This window comes from Dromaius novaehollandiae, chromosome 17 (assembly GCF_036370855.1).
Source record: "Dromaius novaehollandiae isolate bDroNov1 chromosome 17, bDroNov1.hap1, whole genome shotgun sequence".
Lineage (NCBI taxonomy): Eukaryota > Metazoa > Chordata > Aves > Casuariiformes > Dromaiidae > Dromaius > Dromaius novaehollandiae.
In genome coordinates, this window is record NC_088114.1 from 735,418 (window position 1) to 756,645 (window position 21,228).

At 51.6% G+C, this 21,228-nt stretch overlaps 1 protein-coding gene across 5 annotated transcripts in view; it reads left to right on the forward strand.

Annotated features, from left to right (window-relative positions):
- TTC28 (tetratricopeptide repeat domain 28) overlaps positions 1–21,228 on the forward strand; it is a 218,734-nt gene that overhangs the window by 155,620 nt on the left and 41,886 nt on the right. For 4 of the 5 annotated variants that reach the window (XM_064521839.1, XM_064521840.1, XM_064521838.1 and 1 more), the window contains 2 exons: positions 9,858–10,365; positions 19,750–21,091. In XM_064521839.1, the coding sequence (XP_064377909.1) occupies positions 9,858–10,365; positions 19,750–21,091 (1,850 nt within the window). The remainder of the gene's footprint in view (positions 1–9,857; positions 10,366–19,749; positions 21,092–21,228) is intronic. The other variant, XM_064521842.1, reaches the window with a different exon arrangement.

Genomic DNA, 21,228 nt, shown 5'->3' on the forward strand with positions numbered 1-21,228 from the left:
GGTCGTTGTCTGGCACAGATGTTTGGCTCTGTTGTTGTGTGTACAGAGTTACAGGGCCGTTCTTTTCCAGTTCTTATTGTTCCCCTGCACACTTCTGTTTCAGACAGCTGGTCTTTGAGAAACCTCTCATTAATCACTGGAACATCTGACCTGTGATGTAGGTATAAGTTCCAGGCTCGACACCCGCATTAAAAAGTGCCGTGTTATCCTCTGCCTTGTTGCTTTCCGCCTCTCGTTGCATGCAGATGGCGGTCCCGCTTCACTAGGGGCCCAGGAGTGACCTCCCACGTGCACCTAAACCTCTTTCATCCTTTGAGGACGTCGTTCTCATTCTAACTCAGGTTCTTTGCTGCAGCAAGGAAAGCTTGAGTATCAGCTGTTAGGAAAACACCGTGTAAGTTCAGCTGAAGGCTCTGGATCTTTCAGGGTACTGGTATTACATTAACTCTTAGAATGAAAAACATGCGTAGGTGAGAGGATGAGTTCATTGACGTGCCCTCCGTAGTGCTTGAGCGTGGAGGAGCTGGATTTGTATAACAGCAGATGAATTCACTGCCTTTCTCTTTCTGCCTTTAACAGCTCTTTTTACAGAAACTCAGGTTATATGGCCTCATACAGGTCCGTCCAGTTCAAACTTGATGGGATTAAGCAGAATGAGAGGAAATCTGACTAGTGCAGGAAATTTGCAAATGCACTGAAAGCAATATGCTTTGTGTGGACTTGTGACTCAAAAGGGAAATGTAATACTTCCTCAGGATCTTTAAACGTCCCTGCTTGACCTCCACAATACATGGATTTTAGTTGGCAGAAATGCAGTCTTCTGGCTTTACTTACCTCTCACAGTATCTGCAAAACCTAGCACTTTCCTGAGGACTGTACGCTGATTGCAATAAAAGAAATGAAGAGGAAACCTAGTAGAAGATCTGCAACTCAGGGACAGCACTGTTTGGGTTTTCAGAAGTCCCACCTCGGCCAAGCCTTTCCCACACTGAGCTTCCTAGTAAAGAGGTGTCCAGCTTTAAGAGCAGGAGTAATGTTAGGATTGACGCAGGTCAGCACACTGGTGCTGGAGCTTCTCTGGGTTCTGTGAGATCCCAGACTTCGTGTGCTGGTTTGTTCTTCCAGGACTGGCTTTTTCCGGAGCACGAATCACTTTTCAGTGTCACCATCTCAAGGAAGCCTGCGGTTTGAAACGAGCACTACTTTTCTTACATCACCACCAAAAATGTCAGGTCAGCCATCCTCCCTGAAACGATTACGTACAGGTGTCTTTTAGACTATGTCCAGATGGCTACCAAATTTTGGCTACTTAGGGAAAAGGGAAAAGGAGCCCCAAGTGATGCTTAGGTTTTATGCTGGTCTGCTCTGCAGTGCCCCTGGGCTGGCGTATTTTGTGCGACTTCCTTTTCCTCCGGGAATCAGAATTCCGGCTCCTCCTGGGAATCCGGCCGTCGGGCTGCGTGGTGCTGCGCAGGCTCATGCAGCGCGTGCGAATGGCCTCCTCAGGGTGAATGAAAGATTTGCATGCTAAGAAACGGACGTGCGTGTGGACTAGTTGCCGCTTCTGCTTTGCAGCTAAACTGCTAACTTGGTCCAGAATATTTTCAGCCCTGTTAAGGGGGTAACTGTTTTGGTTTTACAACTTTTCTAGGCACAGCTGAACATCTAGCTTCTAATTAATGGTGGAGGCAATTGACTAAATAGGTTTTTCTGCTGGACCAGTGCTATTTTGATCTCCAGATGAGCAGCTGAAATTCACTGTTCCCTTTGTAGCCTTTGGTTTCAGGAAAAGGGCAGACTGTGTATTACCTTGCAGTCAAACCATGGCACTGTTCAGATTTGCCTGGACCCATGTAACTTCTTGTTTCATGGCAAAAGAATCAAACAGAATAGTGATTAGTGCTCTAAAGCATTGTCATGCCCTTGTATAATTAAACAAAGAGAGGGCTAGAAATCACAGCAACCTCTGTGATTAGCAGCCAGTCCTTTACACATGCAAAGCTATCGATTTAATCCATTAATCAAGAGGGGACTGGAGCTGTCTCTTCCTACTGTATTTTTGACGTTGTTCTAGTGTGTCATTAACTCCTAGTAACAGGGTACTCCCTTTTATTCAGTAGTAGTTACAAAATTCCTTCCGGACACTCAGATACTAGTGCTGTTGTTTCATGGCTCTGGCTTCTTTGGGATTTGCTTTTCATGTCAGTATTTCCTGAGCTGCTGATCGTAGAGTAGTTTATAAGCAGTCACTGCTCTGCTGCTGCCTTCCAGGGTGACTTCAGGCAAATCGCTTGATCTTGCTGATTCTCTCCGTGGCAAGACTGAAACGCTGTCCTCTGTGCAAAGGTGCATGGAGGTTAAAGCGCTGAAGAGAGCGCGGAGCTGCACGGTGTATTAGATCACCCTCTGCGGTCACTTCGTAAGAGGATCTGGACGTTCAGATACTATTCAGGCAAGCTTGCTGTTTTTCCAGGCACAGTTCTGCTACAGGACACCTGCTAGCAGAGCTTTTCTCTGCCCTGGGCTCCCCGCGGGTCGTGTCTCCCGTAGCCTGTTCGCGTTGCTCCGAGCCGGCGCGGCCTGGGGCTGCTCTGCAGGCTGCCTTGGGCGGTGCAGGAGGAAGAACGTGCAGGGTTGATGGCAGCAAGCTCGGCAGCGTGTTTCGTGTGTCTGAGAGCTTTCATGCAGGGATGGAGGAGGTGCTAAGGCTTTATTTGGAGCAGCTGTAGCGGGAAGAATTAAGAGGGCCCGTAGTGCCTCCCTGCCCTGCCCTGCGCCGTGTACCTCAGGTATCTTAATGGCGGCTGCGGAGGCCCGTATCCACGTTTTGGCCGACGGGGAGTCCCAGCTAGCTGCTGCAGTGCTCTAGTGACGGGGCGAGGATCTGGCAGGGCAGGCGTGGGTCTCGACCTTTGCAGAAAAGCTCCCCTGGAGATGCGGGATTGTCTCTCGTCTCAGCTCACAGCCTCCAACACGAGGGCAGGGTGTTGGCCAGGGCAGTGCAGGCGCTGGCGGCTGAGGCCGGCTGTCTCAGCGTGCACCACGTTTTTGTCCTCGTAGCGCCTTTGGCTGCGTGGGTCGGTGCTGCCAGCGAGGACTCGCGCTTCTGACGCCGAGACGGGGCGTCCGGCTTGGCAGCGCTGCTGGTGCTGCGTGCTGCAGTGCTTAGCCCTGCAGTTGCAGAGGATGAAGTACAGGCTCTTAGAGAGCGAGACGCGGTGGAAATAGAAGTTGCTGTATAGAAGACTGAGACCTTCTACAGAGAAATACGTTGGATTTGACAGGGATATTGATTCTAGAATATTTTTTCAGGAAATAATTACCTTAAAGTGACGCTGTTCCTTCTTTCTGCATACAGATAACGCACAGGAGGAGACTATTGCCTCCCGCTTCCTTTCTCATTTTCAAAAACAGGCCGCACAAAGGGAAAAGCTGGATGTAGCACTGGCACCTCAACCTGACCTTTGGGGAGGAGGGAGGGGTGGGTTTGAATGGTGATGACATCTGCTGTATTTGGGTGTAAAATTTGCATTAGTACATAAATCAGTAGATCTCTAAGGCTGATTGTGAAATACTGGTGGATTCTGGGTAAATGGTAAATGGGCTTAACAGAAGTGAAGCAGTAATGAAGCGGAAGGCTTTTGTACTTGGGCAAGATGCAGCGTGCTGGTTCTTGCATGCTGGTGGCTCTGTCTGCAGTACAGATGTTACGGATAGATGCAGTGGATCTTTTCGGATGCGGCTCTGCTGTGTCCTGTGAGACGGCACCGCTGTCACACGGTGACGGGAGTGGGGGGAGACACCCGTGAAGCCGGCGGTGCAGTGCTTCGCACTTAGTGCTCCCATTTCGCCCGGGACCGTTATTCTCTCCCTGTTCGCACAAAGAGCGGTGATAAAGCAGAAAGGAGCTGTGAAGGTTGAGCTAATGGCAGAAATGTTTTGCAGGTGTAATGTAATGAGGACCCTGCTGTGATGCATTGCCAAGAGCCCCAGAAAAGTTTGTGACCCACGCTGGCTTTGTGCCTGCATTAGGTCAATTCGCATCCTTTTCTTTCCTTCAGCTAGCTGCAATCCCAGTGTCTCTTCTGGCATACGTTTCTGTACCCCTCTGCCTCAGGACCCAAAACTGTCTTATCAGGAACGATATAAACAGGAGCTATGGAAAATGGTTCAGGCTTTGTGTCCCTACAGGCTGATGTTAGCTGCAAACAGGGCACATGTTCACATCCCTGTGCTTGTAAACTCAGACGACTGTTTAAATCCATCAGTTTGAAAGGCTACAGTGCAAAAGGAGTGATAGGTCTTAGTCGAGACCTCCGACTTCAGCACGAAGGCCGTGCTGTCCCCAGGGTCAGCCGCTGCCGACCTACAGCCAGACTCGGCTCCTGGGCGCCCCAGCCGTGCCTCCGGAAACAGGTGCGTCTTTCTAATCAAGCTGGACTATTTCCCATCACCCCTTTATCCTCCATTTCCCATTTCTCTTTTGGTCTGCTTCTACTTAATTTTTTTCTCTCCTTTTCTTGTTCTCCTCCTGCATCCCAGTTTGGATGATCGGGCCCTGGACATTCAGCAGTGTAAGCCAAGTCGTCTTCTCTCATGCCCTGAGGCTGTCTGCCAAGCTTATACTCTTCATTCTAGCTCTTTGCCTCGTGCCTGGAAATGCTGTTGGGCAAAGGAATTGTGAGTCCTTGGAATAAACAGTTCCAGCAGCACAAATTTCACTTCATGTGATCTGCTTCCCAGTCTAGGAGACCTTCTAAAGATTTCTTCCCTTATACAGTACGAGCAGGCTCTGTGTCTGACGGGTTTCTCTTACGCAGAGAAAGTCTGAGATCTTCTGCTTCCTTGCGTGCCTCTTTTCCTTGGGCTGAGCCCGTTAGCCTCACCTGAGTCTCTGTCTACGTGGCTCTTTGCCATGGCTCATCTTATTCAGCAGTCTGCACACCTGAACGTCCACAATTTTTTTCTGTCATGGCCCAAGAGAGCAGTTTTTGCTGCATCTGACTCCCAGTTTTCCAGAAAGGCATTTCCATCCTCTTTCTGGTCGTATCAGACGTGCTGCTGGTGACGGTGGACCATCTTCCAGAAGTAACTGAGGCTGCTGGACCGGTTCTGTTTCAGGTTCTGTTGCACTGGCTTTTGATTTTTTGCCCAAAATGTCATACCAGTCTGTCCTGTGCAGTAACGAATATGTCACTCACCAGAGAGACCGAGAGAGCTCGGATGCACCTTGAAGTCTCGCCGGGCCTCACGCAGCGTTTCGGCCAGGGCCTGTGCAAGGTGTCTCCGTGTATCCCTTTTCCCCTTTTTTTCCCAGTGATGTTGAACGTACACGTAGTGTTGAGTCACTCTCAGCTTCATGAAAATTCTTGCTCTGTAGGTTGTCACGTTGGTTTTGTTGCAGCCTCAGAGCAGGCTCCCTCAGACCCAGTTTTAAGTAGGAGCCTTTCCTTATTTGGTGTCAGCCAAGAAGTTAGGTCAGCGAGTTGCTGGGGAGGCTGTGCGGAGGGCTGCGAGGCCGAGGCGGAACGAGGCCTCCTCCCGCGCTGCCCGGAGCCGCTGCCGGGTGGTGCCGGGAGATGGGCTGGTCCCGCTGGTCCTGCCGGTGCTGCCCGCCGCGTTCAGCGCGTCTGGGCCGCGGCGGTGCTGGGAGCCTCTGCCAGCACCCGCTTTCCGGGAGCGATGGGCTGCTGCCCTTCTCGGCCAGCTGCCTGGTTTCCACTTTTAGCAAATCCGGATCCCCTCCCAGAGGAGTTTTATCCTGTTGGGCCCAGCTTTTGTTCTGCTAGTTGGATGCCCGATCTTGCTAATGAGTTAAAGCTTTCCAGCCGCAGGAGGAGCTGTGGGAGTTAGAAATGGGGCAAGTGCAGCTCTGTGGGTGTCCCACAGAGGATTTTTGGAGTAAATACAGCATTGGGCCCCCGATTTTCTGACTCAAGTACCTGTGTCTGAAGAAAAGCCCCTTCTGCCCGCCTCGCTGTTGTGCGGGCGGTGCGTCCGTGCAGCCTCCTGCCAGCGACTGGCATCTCTGGTGCTGCCGGCGCAAGCGGGTGCTGGCTTCCTGATCCCCGCAGGAGCAGCTTCTCCTTTGCATGAAGGCTTGTGCTGACTGAGACTCTAAATCCTTTCTTTCCAGAGGCTTTAGCTGGTTTTCACCCCACCTGTGGTGCCTGCCGGCTGAGATAGCACCATCCAAGCAACCGCTTTGCTACGCAGCCACGTGCTCGGTCGTTTTGTCCCCAGCCTGTCACCGAGATGAACGTTGCTGAGGAATTGCTGCTAGCTGCTCCCCTCTAGTCTGCGGTAGTTACAGCGACTGACTTCTCCTTCGTTAGTGCGTGGTGGCAGCTTTAAATCCGGCGCTGCTGTCGGTGTCCCTCTCCCTCTGCCGCGTGGGCCCTGGGGCAGCGCCCGGGCTCCTCCGTCCTGCACGGATGCAGGACACTGGGGCAGCCCCGGGCTCCTCCGTCCTGCATGGATGCAGGACGCTGGGGCAGCCCCGGGCTCCTCCGTCCTGCACGGATACAGGATGCTGGGGCAGCCCCGGGCTCCTCCGTCCTGCACGGATGCAGGGTGCTGGGGCAGCGCCCGGGCTCCTCCGTCCTGCACGGATGCAGGGTGCTGGGGCAGCGCCCGGGCTCCTCCGTCCTGCACGGATGCAGGGTGCTGGGGCAGCGCCCGGGCTCCTCCGTCCTGCACGGATGCAGGGTGCTGGGGCAGCCCCGGGCTCCTCCGTCCTGCACGGATACAGGATGCTGGGGCAGCCCCGGGCTCCTCCGTCCTGCACGGATACAGGATGCTGGGGCAGCCCCGGGCTCCTCCGTCCTGCACGGATGCAGGGTGCTGGGGCAGCCCCGGGCTCCTCCGTCCTGCACGGATGCAGGGTGCTGGGGCAGCCCCGGGCTCCTCCGTCCTGCACGGATGCAGGGTGCTGGGGCAGCCCCGGGCGATGCCGCAGCCTCCGTTCCTGGCCGGAGCCAGGCTCTGCCGCTCCCTTGCTCTTGCAGAGTCTCTTGTGTTGCAAGAAGTTCATCTACAACGCTGAGTGAAAAAAATTATGATATTTTAAATTCTGGTAGTTCTTAACTTTATAATTAAGCTGCCTGAAAGGATACCTCAGGGAAAACAGATGCAGCTTGGCTATTTATGGAGCTGGCTGAGGTAGTGCTTCCTTATAACTTCCATATCTTGTGATCTATAAATTGTGTTTAATAGCTAATCTGTCACTTCAGGGTTTTTTTTTTTTTAATCAGAAAAGCTGGTTTCCCTATTAATCTGTTAATTTGTATCAGCACAGCATGATACAGATTCTCAGTCTGGCAACATTACTCTATTAATGCTGCTGCGCACAAAAATTTATCACCTGTGCTATCTGCCTCTTGCTCTGGCCCATAGATCTTCCCGACTTAGCATTACTCCTCCAATTGTGACACAATTTTAGTAAAAATAATCTTTATGAAGGCCTCTGTTGCCACAGTTTCCGAAAGTGATGGAAAGCTCATTTCCGTGGGGAAGCTGTATCAACAGCTTGATATGGTTCCAGATGAGAGGTGCTGAGCTGGCCCTCCTACCACAGAAGTTTATTTCTAATCTGCTTTCCACTTATACCTAATCTCTAGATAGTGTTGCCAGGAAGAGGTTAATCTTTTGCTTTGGAGAAGGGAATTTAAAATCCTGCATCTGTGGGACATATCCAGTCTGCAGGTGGGGACCAAGCAGGAGTATGTAAGTTTATCAGGGTAAGGAGAGTGAGCAAGAGGCTCCGTTTTTACAGCTTGTTTTGCATGCCCCTAGGGTTAGGGTGATACTTTGTCTGCAGGACGTCCTGAAGTCTGTCTGCAGTGCCACAGCGTCCATACCGGAGGTGGCTGTTGGCTGACCAACGGGCTGCTTTTGGCTGCAGCTGTTGCGCTGACCGTATGAGGTCCAGTTCATGGAAGAGCTTTTGGTGTTGTGCGTAGGGATGTTACACCCGGAGCAAAGAAATATGCTTGCTCCTTAAACACAAAGCAACAGTGTCCACCGTGCTGGAGGGAAATCCAAGCCACAGTGACAGGGGAGCAGCAGCAGAGTAGAGCTATGCCAGACAAGGTCGCTCCAGGGACTGAACTCAGAAATCAGGAACGTGCCTTTCTTCCCAAATGCTGGAACAGCAGAAGGGACCCCACCTACTTGCATCCTGGTGTTGTGGCTGAGTGGCTTTTCCCCCAGTCACATGGCTCAGTGCAAAAATCTTGCCCACTGGGAAATAGGAAATTTGAACAGTGGGTCGCAAGAGCCTTCCTAGGAAGAGCCCTTAGCTCTGGGCCTGCTGCCTGAGCGGGAATGCTAGCCTAAGGATGCAGCGGGAGTGCCCAGCCAAGGGCAGGAGGAAGGTGAGGTTGCCTCTTCGCTGGTGGCATGGAGTTATGCCATCTTGAGGAGAGAGGACCAGTGTCCTGAGATGCTGTATCACCATCTTGGGGTGGACTGGGTCTTTCTGAGCTCTGACGCTGGGGTGGGGTGAGACTGATCTCCGCGAAGTCACTCGCCCTGCCTGGTGCTCTCTGGAGGTTTGGAGAAATGGCCGTTCTGGAAATGGGTCACAGGTGCAGCTGGGTAGTGAGGGAAATGCATACGCAGGGGCCGTGGCGGATTTGGGGTTAGGGCTTAGAGCAAACAGCTGTGCTGAGACAGCAGATCTACGCTGGGCAGAGGAACATGCATGTCTGCGCTGGGCTCCGCGCTGGGCTCTGGATGGGTATGTTCTGCCTCTGCCAGGTGGAAAAGGAGCCTGTGTCCTGGCACAGGCAGTGGGCAAAAGAGTTTGATTCTCAAATTATTTGTCTTGTTAAATACAGCTGTTTCTACATGGTAAGAACTCAGGATTTCAAATAACTTTGTATGTATTTAAGATGTCCCCAGAGGACGGGGGCTCTAGCTGTTTGAAGTACTGTTGTCTTTGCTGCATTCCCGAGGCTGGTTGGGGCTCCAGCGAATGGTTTTGTGCTTCACCAACCCTGATGCCACGCAGTAAGAGCTGTGCTCTTGGTAGCACGATGCGGTTGGCCAAGCAGAAGCGTGTGGAGGTGCTGGTGAGGGCACGGTGGCTTAGTCGTGTTGCAGGGTAAGCGACGGAGGCACCTCGTGCTCCAGCCTGCAGGCTCCTCGGAGCGGCTCGGCACGCAGAGCGCCCGTGTTGCCCTGGTGCGTGTTCTGCTGCGGCTGTGCGAGGGTGATGTCTTTGGCACCTGCCCGCAAGGTCGGAGGAGCCTGCCACGCTGACGCGAGCTTAGGGCGTGGAAAGCGGAACAAGGCAAGCGTTCCTCTGTAACGTTTTCTGCAGCCGAATATCGTTACTTGTCTGCTTTCTCAAGAGCTGCTATCTGCAGGACTTCTGTTTGCTTTAACAGGACTGAATGTGGATGCTGGAGTATTTGTGAGAGGTAGCCTGAGTTGTGCTGGCTGCGGGTGGGAGTGCTCAGGCTTATCCATCCCTGCGGTGGCTCCTGGTGGGGTGCAGTTTTCTGCAGCCACTGCTTTCTCTATTTCTGAGTGGCCTCTGTATCTTCGCAGTGCCTTCCTTCCTCTCTACCAGGTGCACACGCACACTGTGTGCTTCAGAGAAAGAGGCGACCTTCGGATACTCTGCTCAGAACCGGATAGCCTGGTTCTCCCCGGTCAACCCCATCCCTGCTGCCTCCACGGGAGCTTCCCCGAGGAGCGTGGAGAAACTGCAGAGATCAGGTTTACCAGCTGGCAGTTACAGTCTTTCTCCAGAGTGGCCTTTTGCGGCTGTGATTTCTGGGACTGGGCTGGGGCCGTCTGACTTGTTTCCATGAGGACTTGTACTTACTTCTTCTCTCTCACCCCTGCAGGCAGCGTCCTCAGCACTGAGCAGTTTGGGCCATGTGTACACAGCCATTGGGGACTACCCAAACGCGCTGGCTAGCCACAAGCAGTGCGTCCTCCTCGCAAAGCAGTCCAAAGACGAACTCTCTGAGGCTCGGGAGCTGGGCAACATGGGGGCAGTGTACATTGCAATGGGGGATTTTGAAAATGCCGTGCAATGCCACGAACAGCACCTTAAGATCGCCAAGGAGCTGGGGAACAAGCGGGAGGAAGCCCGAGCCTACAGCAACCTAGGCAGTGCTTACCACTACCGGAGGAACTTCGACAAAGCCATGTCCTACCACAACTATGTGCTGGAGTTGGCCCAGGAGCTGGCTGAGAAGGCCATTGAGATGCGAGCTTATGCTGGCTTGGGCCACGCAGCTAGATGTATGCAGGACCTGGAGAGGGCTAAGCAGTACCACGAAGAACAGTTGCACATTGCTGAGAGCCTGCAGGACCGAGCTGCCGAAGGCAGAGCCTCCTCCAACCTAGGTAAGGCCCTGATGTGGGGCAGAACGTGTCAGCCAGAGAATGCAATGATTATCTGAGCTGCTGCCGGGGTCCAGGAGGTTTGCTGTGTGCCAGCTTCTTAGTTACCACGACTCTACCGGTCTGTCTTCATAAAATAAACAGGCACTTGACAGATTGTGTACTAACGTAGTGCATCACATATTCAATTACTAACCTGCTCAGAAAGGTATCAGCACCCACAAGGTCGTGGTAGAAGGACAATGAGAAGGTAGAGCTGTTCAGGTGTCAGAAGGAAATGTAAGAAGTCTTGCATTAGGGCAAGGAGTGACACGGTTTACTACCTGGCCATTTGTCTGGGATCCTTGTCAGCTGGGCATGGCAGCACGTTGCTGCCTTGTAACTTGGGAGACACATGGGTCAAATCCTAACTAAGCTTGTTTTCGGAATGTATTTATTAAAATAATAGAGTTTAGGAATCGTGTTCTTTTCTGAGGAGAGACACCGGCATCCTGCTGGCAGCCTGTACAGAACTGAGTTGCATCACAGAGATGTCCCTTCTTGCTTCGCAGAGAGCCAGGTGTGGAGGCGACCAAAGAAGCGTTTGCTTCTTGGCCCGTGGCATTTGGGACTCTCTGCGCTGCTGACGTTCTGGCCGTGCTTAAGGATGTTTTCTGGCTGCAAATCATCTCAGCTGGGTGTGTGTAAGCCGTGCTGGGAGCGGCAGAACAGAGCTGTCGTTGGAATAATGAAATAACGTGTTTGCTGGCAGCCCCTGAATCTCCGCTCTTGCGGGCTGCCCCGCGCTGTAAATCAGCTTCTGCTTCTGCCTGGCAGTTGGCGCTTGGTTCATTTGTAGATGCTAATTGTACTCTGATGTTATCAACAGCAGGTAATTGAAATAGGCTTGATGAATTACTTAATTTCTTTTAATAGCTGAGTCTTCAAGAGCTGAATGAAGAAGATAAGGTGAGCTGGAGAAAACAAAACAGTCCTAGCTTTGTAATTAGTGTTTCGAATTTCCTCCTCCTCTACACAAATTATGGCAAACGTGTGAGGCAAAATAGGTTTACGAGGCAGGAGCCCCTGTGGGGCACCGAGCATTAGAGCACTGAGCACTGATAACATTTCTATTAGTGTGACGGCACCAACAGGCAGGCGTGTTGGGAGGATGGAGCTTTGCATCTGTCTTTCCCTAATATTTGTTTAAGGGCTTCAGCAAAGCACAACAGCGGATGCATCTAGCAGAGCACTGACTGCATCCCACAACATGCCGTCAGCACGGGGTGGCCCTGGGGAAGCGTGGGGACGTGAGGAATCCGTGGTTTGTGGCGGGGACGGAGGGGCCCACCCGGAGGAAGGGGACCTCGCGTTTTCCCGGCCGGGAGCAGGGGAGCGGGAAGGGCCTCGGCCGCGCCCGGGAACGCGCTGGCTTTGCAGCTCGCGGTCAGGACTGAGGGAGAGCTCCTCTGCTGTGAAATTGATCTTCACGTTTTTATTTTCGGTAGAAGCTGACCGAGAGAGCGCGCAAAGGCGGTTGGGCGTCCTTAGTTACTGGGACGTGACGCGCTGGGCTGCTGTCGTGGCTGCGCTCGGTCGCGAGCGTCTCGGTACGGCGGAGGGGGCCGACGCCGAGCAGCGCCGACACACCTCCCGCCTGGAAGTGCTTCCGTTTGCCTCTTCTCTGGAGCACACGCTGCGCTTGGGGGGCTTCCCCCGCGCCTGAGCAACTCCCGACCCCTGGAACCGCGCCCTTGGGAAGCGGGAGCCGTCGCGTGGCTTTGTTCTCTGCTCCGACGCGGGAGCAGTCCGGCGTTGTCCGCGTTGCTGGGAGGCCCTTGCCGTCGGGCAGGCACACCTCCTTTGCTGGAGGGGAGAGCTCATTCAGGCTCTGTGGTGTTTCTTCTGACTCATACGCTCACCCTGTGGCACTGAGCATTATGGGGAGGGGAAAAAAAGGTACAGAAATACTGAGAAGAGATGAGTTTAGCAGTTCTCTGCAAGTACTGCCTTTCCCGGTGATTGCTTTGCCTCACGCCGGAAGGGGACAAGTGCCGCTGCAGAGCGAAGCAAGTTGCTTTTGTTCCTCGGCCTTCAGATGTACTCACCCGTATTTTTAATTCTCTCAACATTTTGCTGGCTCAAAACCGGTGAGTCAAGTTGGGACTAGAGAGTTTGTCTAGATATGATTATGAATCTTTCAGCAGCTTTGGATTTAATGGTGCTTTCATCATGTGATTCCAGAAATTTTTGCATAAAATTGGAAAGAGTTTTGGTGCAGCAGGGAACGTGTCTTTTGTATTGGATTTAAGCCTAAATATAACTTAAAGTTGGTATGCTGACTCAGCCGCTCTACACTTTGTATTAGAATAGTTTTCCTAGCTTCTGAGTGCAGGATCTCACGTTTAGGCTGCTATTTGGCTGTATTTTTATGTCCTCTGTCAGAGTTAAGTTACACTGGGAAAAGAGAACATGCGGTTCTTGTTGAGAAAGTCAATTACTGTTGTTTAAAATGCATCCAGTACCAATTAAAAAGTCAAGTCTTAATTGTCTCTTTCATCTGGTCCACATGCAAAACAAAACCTCATCAAAATAGCCATGCCGACAGGCAAAAAAAAGTATATCTAAATGTGTGTTTCCAAGCCAGAATGTTAGAGTTGGCCTCTTTGCTGAAACAACAGAAATTTTCTGTTTGCATTTCACTGATTTAGATGGAAAGCTCTCTTAAGTGTATTATCTAATGCTGAGCAAGACAGACACAGAATGTAACATGGCCCAGCTGCCGTAGTGCTCTGCAGGGAGATATAATACGCTCTGTGACTCGGTAAGCAGAAGGTAATGGACTGAGGGCCAGTCACAAGTTATCGAGCCCTTCACAACAAGGAGATCTGGAGTTTAACCAGAAGCCTCCGACTGTCGGCTTTGCAGAGCAGATGGCATTTTCACATTCCAAGGCTCCACGCAGAGAACTGGCTTTTCAGCCTCTGCAGCTCAAGAATTCTTACTGTGATGTGGGGAGGGTGCTTGAGACTATTAGCAAAACACGGTTTGAAGTCTCTCCCTCAGTGCTTAGCATCCATTTGCGGTTGTGAGAGGACTTCCACGTGTGTCTTCATGTGCTCGCTGCTCGGAAACACTGACCGGGCTGCCTGTGTCACGGGAAAGGAGCGTACGCTTCAGTCGCCCTCTGGGGCCCTGCTTATTTGCCAAGTAAAGGAAAATCAGAAAATTTAGACTAGTTCTCATTGATGATAATTTTAAATCCCCAGATAACATATAGAGCACACTAGAAGTGAATGCTGTATATCACATATGGGGAGAGGTTTCGTGTCAAATACGCCCTGGCAGACGCCCAAGTTGTCACACCACCGAGGGGTGATCGCTGCCTCTCCGGGGTGCTGGGTGCGGGTGCTGGGTGCGGGTGCTGGGTGCGGGTGCTGGGTGCGGGTGCGTCGTGTCAAAGCGGGGGAGACGCCTGGTTGGGATGCATGGTTTGAGGGAGTATTATCCTCTGGTAAGCACAAGAAAATACTCATTTTTCTTAATCACACCAAATTCACTGAATAAGTACAGTGATATAAAAGGTGAGATTCTGGTTCTGTTTGAAGAAAGATTTTTTCACTAAGAAAAAGTCTTTTCAGGCATTTGTACTTGAAAACATTTAAAATTCTTTTGGATGATATTTGTTTTGTTTCAGCTCACCATGAAATGAAATAAAACACAAAAAGTCCATGTTTTATTTTACCACATCAAGATTTAGAATGTGAAAACAGTTCTCTGGTTCCAGAATTTTTGCAGAGGTTTTTTTCGTACTAAAGCTCCCTTCACTTCTGCTGTAGCCTCATGCCTGGCTCCATCGCAGGTACCGCAAACACTCTGGCCCAGAATTAGTCTGGGACATTCCCTCTCCCTTTCCCAGTTTGTTGCCTGAGTTGAAAAACCAATGACTTACATAGGCAGAGCACAGCTGGTGTGACTTTTTTGCTCGTGTCTTACACAGATTTATGGCTACCCAGTTCTAACTGTATTCATCATCGTTAAGATGATCACAGGAAAAGGATTTGTGAACGTGTCATTCGCGCCACTGGCGTTGCTGTACAGGGCACGTGAAGGCCGTCTCTGACCATTTTGCCTCCTGTCCGCTGGGTTCTGGATTCGGGTCTGCTCCGCCGTCTCCTCCGGGCGCTGCTCCGGGCGCAGTCTGGTTGCAGCTCCCTGGGCAGAAGACTGTCCTTGGCTTTGAAACCAGTGGTCGTAGCCGTAAGAGTGGGTCGGCACGCTGATGCTTTGGAGCGACGGCGTATTTCTGGATCCTTTTTCCTCGTGTGGCCAGCACGGATGAGTGACAGCTCCAGCCACTTAATGCGGTAGCAGGTCGCAGGGACGAGGAGAGCACAGCCTTGTTCTCTGTTATGCCACTTGCTTGGCTTCATCCCGGGTGTTTCCTGGTAAATATTTGCTCGCAGTTTTTCTACGTTCTTGGCAGGGAAGAGGCTGACTGAAACATTTAGAGCTGTGAAGGCGTCGTTTCTCATCCATCTGCGAACCTCGGTTTTGTCTGTCGGGAATGCACGGAGAGAGACTTTATTTGGCAGGTGACGGTTTGGGGTCTGAGTGAGAACCTGTCCCCTTTCTGGCTGTCCTTTGTAGTCACTGCTGGTGACGGATGGAAACATCTTTTGCCAGTTTTTTTTGTTTTGTTTTGTTTTTTCTCCAAAAGCAACCTTGATTTCTCAGATGAAATTCTGGGAATCTGCTTGAGCCGGGTTTGTAGCAGACAGCAACCATTCCTGCGGCTACGGTGTTCGGGGTGAAGGTCCCCTCACTGCCTCTCTGTAGGCTGGCAGCCCTGCCTCTGCTCCGGTAACCTGCTACCCCTGCCTCTGGTTTAAATTTGACTTCTTTGGCAGGCTTTTGCCTTTCAAAGCCATGGTCTGTCTCTGACTCCCCATCTTCTTCTCTCGCGTTGTGTCCTTCGGGTGAGACTGAAGGGGCTGCTGTCCTGGGGCAGGGACGTCCGTCATCTCTAGCCCCAGGAGCCCCTTTCCTTGCCGTTCCTCAGGTGCAGAGTGAAGCGCTGGTGGGATAGTCTTCGTGTCTGAATCGGTGGCCATCCCTCGCGCTCCTCCTCCGCCTGGCAGGAGAGCGGCCCTTTGCGCTGGCGTTGCCCTCCGTCCGCCACGCAGCTCCCCTGCCCTGGGGACGCAGCTCCCGGGCTGTCGTGGTGGTTTAGTGGTGGCCGCTGGGCACCGGCGCTGCTTTTTCCTCACGGTGAAACGGAGCCTCTTCGGGGTGCTGAAGCCTTGGGGCTGAGCTGGGACAGCCGTGGCATCCCGCCTCCTCAGCAGGGCCTCCGAAATCACCTTCCTCCGCTCTCCAGCCAGCTGGGAGCATTTGCCAAATTAAGAGTAACATCCCCTAATGCTGCCAGAGATAGGGTCCAAGGGAGGCGAGAGCGCCGAGACGGAGAAACAAGATGGACTTCGTGGCAGGAGAAGGATGCCCATCTCAAGGCTAGTGAAGCTCAGGGGCCCCGGAGGACTCTGAGTAATCCAAGAGCACTGGAAGGGGCCTCCGACGGCGTTGGATCCAGCCCCCGCTATCGTACGTGCCGTGTTGTAATACTAATACCATGACTCAGAAACTAAGTGCCATTTTGACAGTAATGTTTTGTTTGCTTTACTATCCAACTGTAGGGCTGTTCTGAGACCTCGCCATTCTGGGAATCAGAAGCTGTTTCTAGGGTTTGTGCTCCTCCGTGGTCGCACCAGCTTTGCTCTGCAAATTGCATAGCTCTTCTGCATCCAGCCAGGCCTCGCATTTGCCCTTCTTTAGTGGAAATACATAAATTAACTGCATGAGTCCTTCTCTTTTTTGTTTCCGGATGGTGACGCCCTACCTTGTAGCAGGAATTCTTGTTATTAATGTGAAAGTGCATGTCTTTGCATTCTAGTGTTGGATTTCATCACCCCGCTCTTGCTTCTCTAGTACGTAGGTTTGTCCAGTCCTTCCTGCATAGTAATCCAGCCCTCCTCTGTGCTGGTTGTGCTTCCTGACTGCGTCTCATCAGCAGATCTCACTGTAGCGCTCGCTTCCTTTGTGCCAAAGTTGCCAGTAAAAACATTAAGTAAGGTTTGTCCTGATCTCTGCCTTCTGACTCTTAATTAATAATTTCCCATGTGGGGCAATATCGGATGCTTTACTGAAGTGCTGGTAAATTTAATTACCGCATTTTTCATGTCCAGGAAACAACGCATCTTATCAAAGCAGCGGTTGTCTAGGCAGTTAGAAAAAACCCTATTTGCTTTTAACCTGTTTCCTGTTCTCGCCGTCCCATTTGTTGTCACTGCCAGCTGACTGCTTTTCCACGCCTGATTCTTCAAAGGAGGCAGAGAGCGGCTCTGGCGGAGAGGGTTTACGTGTCCTGTCTCCTTGAAGAATCTGTCCATTTAGCGAGAAGACGTTAGGGACTGCTGACTACTCCCTTTACTTTGAAACCCTGGGTTTTCGGACGTGGTTCAGCGCTCTCGCGCGCGGGGCCCGCTGCCTTACGCCGCCCTGGGAGGGGCCTGGCTGCCGGCGCGGGTGGGACGGGCTCTCGCAGAGCCGAGGCGCAGCAAGGTGTTGGCTGGGGGGAAGACAGCATATTTTGGAAGCAGAGCTGGGGAGCTCGGGCCTCTTTCCCGAGGCAGTGTTGGTGCTGCTCACTTCCAGCTTGGGCACCTCTGGCTGTTTTAAGGGGAGAAATGTAGCTAATTTCCATCTTTTATAGTTTCTGAAGCAACGGGACACCTTTGCAGTGATTGTATTTCTGGAGTCCCTGAATTGCTTATCTTAGCGTCCAGATCCAATTCCATCCCTTGTAATTGCTCTGTGGCTCCCTGCAGAAGTCGGTGCTTTCCTCTTAACGATTTGCGTGCTGCAGCGTGGCCGTCTCGCTGGGCCCTGGTGCGGCCGGGTTTCGGGGTGGGAGAGGGAGCGTCAAAAGCACTCGCCTCGTCTTCGACGGCTTACAGGACGCTTTAGATCCCTGTAGAGAAGGTCACTTCGCTGATTTACCCAGTTCTTGTTGCCGCTGCCTTCCCTTACCACGCTGGAGGGAAGCGTTAGCGCGCGTCAGCCAGAGGTTCAGTGGTGGAAGATGGGCAGAGTCTCAGGGCTGGGGCAGAAGCTGGCTGGGAGCTTGACTAAAGACACCGGGGAGCCGGTCCCTCACGTTATGAACTGCGGCTTTGATTGCGATTTACAGCGCAGGGAGAGGGAGGGGAAGAAGGAAAGAATTGGCGTCAGCAGCCAAGTGTCCATTATTTCAATCCTTTTTCATTCTGCTCATGTTTTCTAAATTGCCTTGTCCTGAAGCATCGCGGTAGTAGGACAGTGAGTAGAATTTCTGAATAACTCACTTTGATAGAAATACAGATAATCCAGCCAGAATGTTCATGCTCACATAATGCAGCTTGGGTTTTCAGTCCTACATTAATTTAAAAAATGGATCTGCGAGGTCTAAATTGCTTCAGGGAAGCAAATTTCAGCTGTCGTGTTCCAGCCTCGCTTGGAAAGCCATCTGTCTTCACATTCCTGTTCGTGACTGCAAAACAAGAGGGGGCTGAAGTACGGTGCCTGTCACGGTGGGCTGCGATTGCCGGCGACTGGGGAAGGCAGCTGCCTCCTGACCCTGCACGTCTCCCCGTGGTGGCTGTGGTGCGAAGTCGGAAGCTGGAGATTGTGTTCTCTCAGGGGCAGTGAAAGACCTGAAGCTGTCTTCCAGGATCAGGTAGTTGTGCTGCGCGCTGCCTCCTTCCGCGGCACCTGGAACTCCAGGCCTGCTCGTGAGCGTTTGCAAAGGAGCCGCACGTCCTGCGAACACAGTTTTGTTTGCACACAAGTCACAGCATTGACTGCAACGTGGGAGTTCAGACTTGTGCTGCAAACAGATATTTTAGTGACGTGCTCAGCCAGATACGTCTGCTGGTCACCATCTCCACGTCTGTCTTGGGCTGCTGCAGCTCTGTGAGAGCGTTCTGTGTGGACAAGAAGTTCTACCACGTTTGGTCTTTGTTGATCAGTACTGTGTAAGCTGTAATTCAGTGTATTTTTTCATTTTTGTCAGGTTGGTTGGAAAGGTGCTTGCCTTCTTGAGACATCTTAGTGTAGGTTATTTTAATTATTACTTCCACTTCTTCAAGCATAGGGAATAGAGCTGTGCTTCCAAAGCATCCATGCGTTTCTGAGCTTCCATGTAGACCTCTGCCAGTGTAGGGGCCTGTGATGGGGGCTCCAGCACCTCAGAGATGTTATTGATGTTCAGGATGCCTCAACTGTGCCATGGGATTTGGAAGAAGGGCTGTCTTTTCTTTTATATCCTTCTGGAGGGACTCCCTAAGGGACCACTCTGTGCTGGTCTGAATCATCAGTAGATAGAGGCCTTGGGAGTGAGTGTTAGATGTTTCTCTTCGGGTTTTATTTACAGAGCCAAAGGGTGGAGACCCTGGTCCCAAGTACAAGAGTTCAGAGTGTCCAGAGCCATGCCTGGCCTCTGATACAGAATTCAGCATGCCTTCTCCTCCCCTTCGCGCTCTGGGTGAAAAATGTGGTATTGTGTGGATGGAGGTGGAGAGATACCATGTGTCTGCACGTACTGGTGTTTAGTTTGAAGTTGCGGTCAGGAAAAAAACGGGGTGTAAGCAGTATGAGGAGCAGAGTGGAGAAAACACAAACTGTTATAAAGCAGTTAGGTAAATTGATGACTGGCCTTCATCTCGAGTACTGTGTGCAGTAACGATACCTCAAGTGTGGATAAATCCTCCTTCGAAGAGGGGTTGACTGGGTTAGGATTGTTTCCACAGGAAGACTTTAGTAATGAAGGATATGACAGAAAAGATAATAAAATACTGCATCATGTACAGAAATCAGATTCAGAGCTGCTGTTCCCATATCTTATAACAGGTACCAGGAGACTTCAGTGAAGTTGAAAGACAAATGCCTTTTTGCAGTGTCCTTGCTGTTTGAATGCAGAGTTCTAGAGTCACCAGGTATCGCTGAAGAGAGAAAAACGTAGCATAATTCAGAAAGAGGGTGGGCACTGTGTTAGGTCAAACTGTCCAGTTGCGGTGAACATGCATTTCGTGTGTAATACAAAACCTTCTCTGGAATTTACCCGTTCGGAGCTAGGAGCCCGTTCATTTGAGAAAAATTGTTCTGCGTCAGCTGTGCCGATGATCTGCCAGGGTGCTGTGGGGAGAGGATGAGGATGTCTGGTGCTGGAGTATGGAGAAAGGGCCAGAGCATGGTTGCCAAGGGCTGGGTTGCAGGAAAGTCCTGGAGTGGTAAGGTGTTGTGGAAGGGTTAGTGTGGGGGAATGTTTTTGTTGAACCTGTTTCTGTTTATTTTTTATTTATTTATTTTCAGGAATCATCCACCAGATGAAGGGCGACTATGACACTGCGCTGAGGCTGCATAAGACGCATCTCTCCATAGCTCAGGAGCTAAGTGATTACGCTGCCCAGGGCAGGGCCTACGGCAACATGGGCAACGCTTACAACGCTCTGGGCATGTATGACCAGGCTGTGAAGTACCATCGGCAGGAGCTGCAGATTTCTATGGAAGTGAACGACCGTGCCTCTCAGGCATCCACGCACGGGAACTTAGCAGTGGCCTATCAAGCACTGGGTGCTCACGACCGTGCTCTGCAGCACTACCAAAATCACCTCAACATTGCTCGGGAGCTGCGAGACATCCAGAGTGAAGCACGGGCCCTCAGCAATTTGGGCAACTTCCACTGCTCACGAGGAGAGTATGTGCAGGCAGCCCCTTACTATGAGCAGTACCTGCGCTTGTCCCCAGAGCTGCAGGACATGGAAGGGGAGGGGAAGGTTTGCCATAACCTTGGCTATGCCCATTACTGCCTCGGGAACTATGAAGAAGCTGTAAAGTACTATGAGCAGGATCTTGCCTTAGCAAAGGATCTTCATGACAAGCTGAGCCAAGCCAAAGCGTATTGCAACCTCGGTTTGGCCTTCAAAGCCTTGATGGACTTCAGCAAAGCAGAGGAGTGTCAGAAGTATCTGTTGTCCCTGGCCCAGTCTCTGAACAATTCCCAGGCCAAATTCCGAGCTCTGGGGAACTTGGGAGATATTTTTGTCTGTAAGAAAGATGTAAATGGTGCAATAAAATTTTATGAACAGCAGTTGAGCTTAGCCCATCATGTTAAAGACAGGAGACTGGAAGCCAGTGCCTATGCAGCCTTGGGCTCTGCGTACAGGATGATACAGAAATGTGACAAGGCTTTAGGCTACCACACGCAAGAACTGGAGGTGTACCAGGAGCTGGGAGAGATGCCAGGTGAATGCAGAGCACACGGTCACCTTGCTGCAGTGTATATGTCACTTGGGAAGTACACCATGGCATTCAAGTGTTATGAAGAACAGCTGGAGCTCGGGCAGAAGCTGAAGGACCCTAGCATAGAAGCCCAAGTCTACGGTAACATGGGCATTACCAAGATGAACATGAATGTCATGGAAGAAGCTATTGGCTACTTTGAACAGCAGCTGGCCATGCTGCAGCAGCTCAATGGAAATGAATCTGTGTTAGATCGAGGCCGAGCGTATGGGAACCTGGGAGATTGCTATGAAGCTCTGGGAGATTTTGAGGAAGCTATAAAGTACTATGAACAGTACCTGTCTGTGGCTCAAAGTTTGAACCGTATGCAAGATCAGGCAAAGGCCTACCGGGGCCTGGGCAACGGACACAGGTAATGAGCACGTGAGGCAGGAGCACTGCATTATGTATTCTAACGAAAAACAATGCAACGAAATGAGTGAAAGCACCCAGAAAGGCAACCGTTGTTCAGTACTGCCAAGCGTTGCAGGCTGCACGCAGCCTGCGTGG